The following is a 9,988-nucleotide window of genomic DNA, read 5'->3' as shown; positions in this document are numbered from 1 at the left end:
GGAAGCATCCATTTTGAGAGGACTAGAATATGAAAGCAAGGATTTAATGCTGAGGCTTTATGAGGCGTTCGACAGACTGCACATGGAGTATTTTGGGCTACAATCTTGTCATGGTTTGGAAGCTTGTGTGCCTCAATGACCCAACAGCTATGCTGGCTGGAGTCAGGGCTTTATGCTTTGGCTCTTGGTAGGATCATCAATGCCAAACAGGTCAAAGGGTAAAGGCCAGACTAAGCATGGTCCACTGGTCCTCCAAGGTTCAGGAGTTTGGCTAAGGGCTAACAACCCTGACTGGCAAAGCAAAACTATTACAGAAACAAAACTGAAGAGAACAAAACTTCCACATCTGAGTGTAACTGAGTCTCTACCTGGGACTTGCATGACTGACAACAGTGAAAACCGAGAGGAAGCCACTGACATGATGAAGGAAGCGTGAACACCGCCAGAGACAGAGGAGAAGTGTAACAGGCAATCAAAAAAAAAATCTAAGAAAAGATGTGCTGGCATTGGAGAGGGTCCAGAAGAGGTTCATGAGGATGATACTGGGAATGAAAGGATTAACATATGAGGAATGTTTGATGGCTCTGTGTCTGTATTTACTAGAATTTCTAAGAATGAAGGGGGAAGGATTTCATTAAAACCTATTAAATATTAAAGGCCAAGATAGAATGGATGTGGAGGATGTTTCCTGCAGTGGAGGAGTCTAGGACGCGAGGGCATAGCCTCAGGATAGAGGGATGTCTATTTAGAATAGAGATGATGAGGTATTTTTTAGCCAGAAGGTAGTGAAATTGTGGAATTCATTGATACAGACAGCTGTGGAGACCGAGCTAGTGGGTGTATTTAAGCGGAGGTTGATAGATTCTTTGATTTGTCAGGGCATCGGAGGTTACTGGAGGAAGGAAGGAGAATGGGGTTGAGAAGGTTAATAAATCAGCCATGATGGAATGGCAGATACTTGATGGCCTAATTCTACTCATATGTCTAATGGTCTTATGGTTATGTTGCACTGGGCATTTTAAAGAGCAAATGAGCTCCACTTTTCCAATAACCCAGCCTTTTATTATTACTCTCCCAATATGTAGCAAATCATTTTAGTTAAAGTTTCAATTCAATCTTTTCCTGCCATTCTTTTAGATGGAATGTGCTAACAATTAAGATATAATTTTATGTATATAAACAAATTATGCAATATTAACACTTGGAAGTTCGAAAGAAAGCATGCTTTCACATACTCTGCACCATAAATACTTGGCTCACTTTAAAACTCTTTCTGGTTTTTGAAAGAATGCAATTTTCTTTATTTACATCATTTACCAGTATTTTTTGACTAAAACCAACAGATAAATTATTTTGCTCTTAATTTTCACTTTACTGACAAAAATTGGAAAGTTATATTCAAAATCAACTATAAACATTTTAAAATTACATATTATCAAGCAATTTGACAATGTTCTTTTTGATAATTATTGGTTCAAACCTATAGGAAAAATTTATCAGTATTTTACATATAAAAGTCTCCTCCCTTAGAAATTTTCCATTTTACTTGCTAGAAACCAGTTGCATTAATTTTTTAAAAAATTGATCATATTTTAAATTGATATCACTTGCTCATTAAAGACATGAAATATATTAAATATGACTTATTTCATATTCGGCGACGTAGAAGGGGGATATTCAACAATTCCAACGCCTCATATAGTTCACGGTTTAGTTTTGGTTTAAAGACAACTTCTTTTAACATGAAAGTTTGCCTTGTTTCCTGCTCCGTGGTCGGTTCCCCGTCATGGTATCGGAAGTTTAGCTCGTTCGACCGACCGACTCGGTGGTACATCTTCGCAGTGGGGTAAGACCAGTTAGGCAATGCTAGCAGCGCAGACCGATAGCACGACAGCGGCCAGAGCCGCCGTGCAGAGGAGCATGGATGTAAGACATTTGCTCCGATGACAGCACCACCAGCCACGCACCTCCTCGTCCACCGACAGCAGGGCTACCGAGGAGGTGTCGTTGCTCAGCACCGAGTGGTACGCGTCTCCCTTGGCTTCCACCGTCCACCTGAGCACGTTGACCTTCATCTCCATGTTCTCCACCATCCTGTCCACCTTCTCGATCTGCTCTTGCAGATCCCTCTGCTCCAGGCTCGACACGTCCAGGGCTGTGTCGTGCACTATGTTTTGCACGCTTAGCGCCCGGGCTGCCACCTCCGAAGTACCTCCGGACATTCCAGTCTGAATCAGAGGTCTCTCTGTCCCGGCCAAGGCAAAGCCCTGTCCCAATTCCAACACCTTGCACATGTCCACCTGAAATAATTCCAGACTGGAGCAGAATATGACCCACAGGCGCTCCATCTCCGCTCTCTCCTCTTTACCCAGGTTCTTGTCCCGAAGCACCGCCGTCAGCTTGTTCCTGATGGTCACGGCCAGGTCTTGGGTCTTTTCCCTGGTTTTCCTCAGCTCATCCCTCAGGCCGGCGGAATCCGCCGACCCTCCGATGCCAATCGCCAGGTGCCTGTAACACCCCGTCACCTTGTTCAGTGAGTCCACCAGAGCTCTGCAGTCATCCCTCGCCTTGGCTGAACCCGCCGTGCCTTCATCTGCCACCTTAATGTTCTGGATCGGCATAGGTCCCGTTTTTGTCACCAGCTAGAGCGAAATAGCCGACGGGCTTGCCAGTAATGAAACATCCGCCTTTCCCAGTGTAATCCCCAGCCGTTTGCCGTTCTCTCGCCCAGCCCGCGTTCCACCAGCACTGGGCGTGAATCCCGCAAACTTCTCAGCGCAGATATGAATTCCCCTCAGCTGCACATTTAATCCACATTTATTTCCTCCCGACGTCTTTTTTTTACCGACTCGAAAACTACAAGCGCCAATAAGCGTCGCCAACCTTCGTTAATGTCCCTTTTGTGTCGGAGCTATTCGGTGTTCAAATCGATCTCCGAGATTACAGCACATCTAGTGACGCAGGCTGCACGGATGGGAGTTATAACCTTCCTATGCATGTGGTTCTTTGTGGCTTTGCCCTAGCGAGGAAGGTGTTCCTCGGCACCCCAGCGCTTGTCCATGGTCTAACCTTCACCATTTTGTCACAGGAACTATCCCAATTCCTCACAATTGACCCGAAGTTTGCAATGCATTCAGGAATATAAACAAGTGCAAAAAAAGTAATTAGTCTTGAATAACAGCAATTGACCTTTACGTTGGAAAATTGCATTTACAGTTTTCCCAGTTATTTTTTATATTCTATTAATAGAATAGTGTTTAAATCACAGTCCAGCTTCAAAGGCAGAAATACATTGTGATCTGAGATTCTCTCCACTTTTCTATCCAAACAAAGTCAATTGGTCATAGGCAAGGAAGATTTGGGCATAAATTTTAGGTGTAACTCCACCACCCCCGCCCAGTGAAGGACACAAAATTGTAAGAGAGGGAGATAGGGCAGGGAATAGGCAAACACAGTGGTGTCTCAAGCTGGCAGGCGTAGGGTTAGGATAAGGGGTGAGAGGTTTATATGGGATCTGTGGGATATCCCCACTTCTGATTTTCTGGTGGAAGAAGGACCAGTTGAAGAGAGTTGGGCTCAGGACACAGGTCCAATGGACCTCCTGAAATTATGTCCATGGATTGGAATGAATAACCTCTACAACCAGAACTATTCTCCTTTGAGTGAAAAATAAAGAAAAGAAAATGGTAGAAATACTCAGCAGATAAGCTAGTGTCTATGAAGAAAGGAACAGAGTTAGTTTCAGGTTCATTAGGTTTCACCAGCATTTTTAATGTTTCTTTCAAAATTTCAGCATTTCTGGCTTTAAGATTTTTACATTCAAAATGAGATTCCAACAATTGGCATGTTTCCAATATAATTCTTATTCAGAATCGGAATCAGGTTTAGGATCATCAGCATGTGTTGTGAATTTTATTGCTATGCAGCAGCAATACATTGCAATGCATTATAATAAAAACTGTGAATGACAGTAAGAAGTGTATGTATAAGTTCAATTAAATAAACAGTGCAAAAAAGTAGTGAGGTAGCGTTCGTGGGTTCAATACCCATTTAGAAGTCAGATGGCTGAGGGAAGAAGCTGTTTTTGAATTGTTGAGTGTGTGCCTTCAGGATCCTGTACCTCCTCAAGGCACATATTTGACTTTAGTTTTACCTGTTCTTTGTCAAGCTGTACTCTGCCAGACAATGCATTTGTATCAATGCTAGGATTCTCCCCTCACCTCTGGAATCTTCGTCAATTTAATTAATTACCATTTATTTTAAAATCTTACTTTTTTAGTACAGGTTAGGACCAAGGTTACAATAAGGTCTGGTACTGAGAGGTTCTGGCTTAACCAAAACTGGGCACTTGGTGAGATAATTTCTAGGGAGAATGTGTTGTTGGTAGGACTGTCCATCACCACCTTCATAATTTTGATGATGATTGAGAATAGAGTGAGTTGGGGTAAATAGTTGGATTGGATTTGATCAGCTTTTAGTGAACTTTTTGTATATGGTTAATTTTCAACTATGCCAGGTGTGCATCAGTGTTGTAGTAATGCCAGAATGTTTCGGCTAGAAATGCAGATAATTATGGTATGTAAGCTGTCAGCGCTACAGCTGTAATGTTCTCTGATCCCAATGCTCTCAGCCAATTCTTGAAATCATGTGAAATGAATCAAATTAGCTAAAGGCTAGGTTCTGTGATGGTGCAAATCTCTGGAGGAGCCCAACTGACTTTGCATTTCTGGCTGAATGTGATTGATTGTAAATGTGTCACCCTTGCCTTCCATACTCACAAACTTAAGTCCACATTTTTGACTTTTTCCCTTTATATCTGTTACAAATATAAAGGGAAAAACTTTCTGTAATGCAGATCCTTAAAAGTGCTTCACAAGGACAGACATAAATTCATTCAAACCTTGCATTGTAAATTTTCCAAAAGTCTGCATGTTTTCCATTTTTCTATCTTTGAATTGACCATCCTATTCTTTCAAGAGAGGGAATGTTCTAATCAATGACCCTTCAACATATACATCAGTTGAAGTTGTCTGGTTGTGGAAAGGGGTGGCCAAGCAAATAAACACAAGCATGATGTATATGGACCCACAGCTATTGAACAATATGAATTTAATTGAATTGACTTTATTTCTTACATCCTTCACATAGATGAAGAGTAAAAATTTTTGCGTTAAGTCTCCATCTAAATGTGCAATGTACAATTTATAGTAATCTATAATAAATAGTTTGTACAACAACATGTCAATGTAACAGAAGTGCAACTGTATCAGCGTGAGTTAATCGGTCTGATGGCCAGATGGAAGAAGCTGTCCCGGAACCTGTTGGTCCTGGCTTTTATGCTGCGGTACCATTTCCCAGATGGTAGCAGCTGGAACAGTTTGTGGTTGTGGTGACCTGGGTCCCCAATGATCCTTTGGGCTCTTTTTACACACCTGTCTCTGTAAATGCCCTGAATAGTGGGAAGTTCACTTCTACAGATGCGCTGGGCTGTCCGCACCACTCTCTGCAGAGTCCTGCGATTGAGGGAAGTACAGTTCCCATACCAGACATTGATGCAGCCAGTCAGGATGCTCTCAAATGTGCTCCTGTAGAAAGTTCTTAGGATTTTGGAGCCCATACAAAACTTCTTCAACTGTCTGAAGTGAAAGAGGTGCTGTTGTGCTTTTGTCACCACACAGCCGGTGTGTACAAATCAAGTGAGATTCTCAGTGATGCGTACACCAAGGATTTGCAGCAATTTTAGTAATTTTAAAATAAAATGAATAGGATTTGACTCATCTCAAAGGCTGGCAAGTGCAGCCTCATCAGTATCCACCTAAATTTCTCTTCCTGCTGAGGGCTTGCAGCACCTTTCCAGGTGCCTCCCAGGTAGAGAGAATCAGCTGTATCTGCCCTTTGCATAGTGTCCAGGACATACAAGTGGTTGGGCAGCACAATATGAGTACTTCTTTAACTGCTAGCTACGCCCTAGATCCTAATGGTTCACTGCCATCCCTACTGAATCACTCTGCAAGAGTTTAAACTGGCACATTACATTGGAGAACATAATTGACTCTCACATAATGAAAAGGTCTAATATTTGCAGCTTTTCTACTCCAGCGCACAATGTATGGACCATTGACATTTTTTGGAAACTAATATCACAAAAAAATCACTTCACTGGGATAGTGCTTCTTGCTAATTTCAGAATGTTCCATGAGAAAGAATCTTTGCAGATGGAGCCTGCATCACCAACTGTTATCAGTTGTCACTTCTTGAAAGTGACTGGCAGAGTATCCAATCCTAGTACTCTCAGAGATGAGATGTTAGGAAGCAGTTCTGTCTTTTTAAATATAATGTAGAGTCTTAAATATAGGTAGGAACACAGAGATTTGATTAAAGTAGTAACTAAGATATCACATATTAAAAAATAAATTAAAACATTAATATCCTTTATGATTACAAATATTCTTGTACAGAAATTAAAAATACGCAGACTTCCTTTTCAAGATTAGACTGTGTGCTAAGCAGAATTTATGGAGAGTGTTATAGATGCAATTCCATTTTCAAGTTTGCTGATGACACCACTACCATAGGCCAAATCAAAGGTGGTGATGAATCAACATGCAGAAGGGAGATTGAAATCCCAGCTGAGTGGTGCCACAACAACAACCTCTCATTCAATGTCAGCAAAACCAAGGAGCTTATTATTGACTTCAGTAGCAGGAAGCTGGAGGTCCATGAGCCAGTCCTCATCGGATGATCAAAGATGGAGAGGGTCAGCAACTTTAAATTCCTCAGTGTTATCATTTCAGAGGACCTGTCCTGGGCCCAGCAGGTAAGTGCAATTACGAAGAAAGTACAGCGGCACCTCTACTTCCTCAGGAGTTCACGGAGATTCAGCTTGGCATCTGAAACTTTGACAATCTGCGTAGTGGAGAGTATATTGACTGGCTGCATCACAACCTGGTATGGAAACACCAATGCCCTTGAACGGTGTAGTGTTCTCGCACAGGTGTAAAAGAACTCTGAACTAAACACCAAGCATAAACCAGTCAATGAGGCGGTCCCAGTAAGATTAACCGTTTACTGTTCACTCTTCCACATTAACGTATGGTGAAAAGGCATTGCTTCATTGATGTTTCTAGTGTGTAGAAAGAAAACTTTTCTCATGCTGATCCTGCACACACATAAGCCTCCTCCTTCCCGTTTCTCCAAACCGGTATTTTCCCACAAGACGCGGCGTAACCGCGATATATCACAGACAACAAATTTACTTTAAATAACCTTAACTTTAACTAGAAAACGATAACAAACGAATTACTAAAGCGAAAATATAATAAACTAAACAAATGCCTTAAAGGCAACACAAACAGAAAATCTTACCAAAAGCAGTGGATGTGACCCAGTCCCTCCTGGGTAAAGCCCTCCTCACCATTGAGTACATTTACATGAAACAGAAAGCAGCATCTATCATCAGGGACCCCCACTACCCAGGATATGCTCTCTTCTTGCTGCTGCCATCAGAAAGAACATACAGGAACCTCAGGGCTCACACCACCACGTCCAGGAACAGTTACCTCAACCATCAGGCTCTTGAACCAGAGGGACTAACTTCACTGAACTTCACTTGCCCTATCATTGAAACATTTCCACAACCAATAGACTCACTTTCAAGCACTCTTCATCTATGTTGTCAATATTTATTGCATATTTTTTATTATTATTATTTCTTTCTTTTTTTATTTGCACAGTTTCTTGTCTTTTGCACACTGGTTGAGTGCCCAAGTTGGGCAATCTTTCATTGATTCTGCTAATGGTTACTATCCCATAGATTTGTTAAATATGCCCGCAAGAAAATGGATCTCAGGGTTGTATATGGTGACATATATGTTCCTTGATAATGCATTTACTTTGAACTTTGAATTAAGTGTAAGATTTTGGGGGGGGGGGGTTGTAAAGTAAGATTAGTTTTGTATATAGCATGTTAAAAATAGGTTGCTGTGGCAGCCTTCCATTGTGCTGCATTGTCCCTTAACCATTGGGGATTGGGGCATAAACCTTACAGGAATACAATTCATTAATTTTAATGAAAGGAAAATCAGGGAATGCACGTGCCAAAGTTGCCTATCAGTGCACCTGATGAACAAAGACTTTTGCTGAAAGCGCAAACACAAAAGCTTATGCTTCTAATCGTATCATTCCCTGAATGGCACAGGTGTCAAAGCAATACATAAACCCCAGGATAATGTAACATGTTGCTGTTGTGTTAATTAGGAAGGTATGATCACTCAGCTTGATTGGATCTATATTAACAAAGACATGTGGAAGAAAGAACCAGAACTCAATTATAATAACAACCTGTTCAATATGAATTAATCGGCAAGCCACAGCACATTTTGTATCCAGGAAATGGAGTCTGCTCTGTGCCAGAGGAGACATATTCATTATTTTTTTCTTACCATAACAACTTGCATTTGTATAGTTCCTTTAGCATAATAAAATCTCACATCAGGCTTCAAACAGAGCTCAACCACAAAACTAGAAAATGACAGACTTAATCAAAAAACCTAATCAAACGGAAAGGTTTTCAAGGGGAATGGAGAAGTAGAAATGGAGAAAAATTTAGCAAGAAATCTCCTGAATCAGGCCCAAGCAGCTGACGGCAAAGGAACAGAAACTGGGGATGCCCATGTGGCCAGAATTGGAAAAGCGTAGATGTCACAGAAGAGCTGGAATAGGTTATATTACAATTAATTTCTACCAAGGGAATGGTTAAATTATTATGGTCGAATTTATTTATTTAAAACAGGTACTTTGGATCTGTCTTCACTAGGGAACACACAAATAATCTCCCAGATGTAATAGTGGCCAGAGGACCTAGGGTAACAGAGGAACTGAAGGAAATTCACATTAGGCAAAAAATGGTGTTGGGTAGACTGATGGAACTGAAGGCTGATAAGTCCCCAGAGCCTAATGGTCTGCATCCCAGGGTACTTAAGGAGGTGGCTCTAGAAATTGTGGACACATTGGTAATCACTGGTAACTATAGATCTGTTTCTGAGGACTGGACGGTAGCTAATGTTATCCCACTTTTTAAGAAAGGAGGGAGAGAGAAAACAGGGAATTATAGACCAGTTAGCCTGACATCAGTGGTGGGGAAGATCCTGGAGTCAATTATAAAAGATGAAATAACGACACATTTGGATAGCAGTAGAAGGATCAGTCCGAGTCAGCATGGATTTATGAAGGGAAAATCATGCCTGACTAATCTTCTGGAATTTTTTGAGGATGTAACTATGAAAATGGACAAGGGAGAGCCAGTGGATGTAGTGTTCCTGGACTTTTAGAAAGCCTTTGATAAGGTCCCACATAGGAGATTAGTGGGCAAAATTAGAGCACATGGTATTAGAGGTGGAGTATTAACATGGATAGAAAATCGGTTGGCAGACAGGAAACAAATAATAGGGATTAACAGGTCCTTTTCAGAATGGCAGGCAGTGATTAGTGACGTACCACAAGGCTTGGTGCTGGGACTACAGCTATTTACAATATACATTAATGATTTAGGTGAAGGGATTAAAAGTAACATTAACAAATTTGCAGATGACACAAAGCTGGGTGGCAGTGTGAAATATGAGGAGGATGTTAGGAGAATGCAGGGTGACTTGGACAGGTTGGTGAGTGGGCAGATGCAGTTTAATGTGGATAAATGTGAGGTTATCCACTTTGGTGGCAAGAACAGGAAGACAGATTACTATCTGAATGGTGACAGGTTAGGAAAAGGGGAAGTACAACAAAATGTGGGTGTTCTTGTACATCAGTCACTGAAAGTAAGCATGCAGGTACAGCAGGCAGTGAAGAAAGCTAATGGCATGTTGGCCTTCATAACAAGGGGAGTTGAGTATAGGAGCAAAGAGGTCCTTCTGCAGTTGTACAGGGCCCTGGTGAGACCACACCTGGAGTATTGTGTTCAGTTTTGGTCTCCAAATTTGAGGAAGGAAATTCT

General features: G+C 41.4%; 1 protein-coding gene across 1 annotated transcript; it reads right to left on the bottom strand.

Moving 5' to 3' along the window:
• Positions 1-1,856: 1,856 nt before the first annotated feature.
• LOC132378634 (regulator of G-protein signaling 9-binding protein B-like) lies at positions 1,857-2,621 on the bottom strand. Its single transcript, XM_059945751.1, has one exon. The coding sequence runs from the start codon at positions 2,619-2,621 to the stop codon at positions 1,857-1,859; it is 765 nt and encodes a 254-aa protein (XP_059801734.1).
• Positions 2,622-9,988: the final 7,367 nt, after the last annotated feature.

This window comes from Hypanus sabinus, chromosome 20 (assembly GCF_030144855.1).
Source record: "Hypanus sabinus isolate sHypSab1 chromosome 20, sHypSab1.hap1, whole genome shotgun sequence".
Classification (NCBI taxonomy): Eukaryota; Metazoa; Chordata; class Chondrichthyes; order Myliobatiformes; family Dasyatidae; genus Hypanus; species Hypanus sabinus.
This window is presented reverse-complemented; position numbering and strand designations above follow the sequence as displayed.

What these genes read in the sequence shown, in the direction of transcription:
- LOC132378634 (XM_059945751.1), bottom strand. Translation starts at nt 2,621, where the DNA reads ATGCCGATCCAGAACATTAAGGTGGCAGATGAAGGCACGGCGGGTTCA.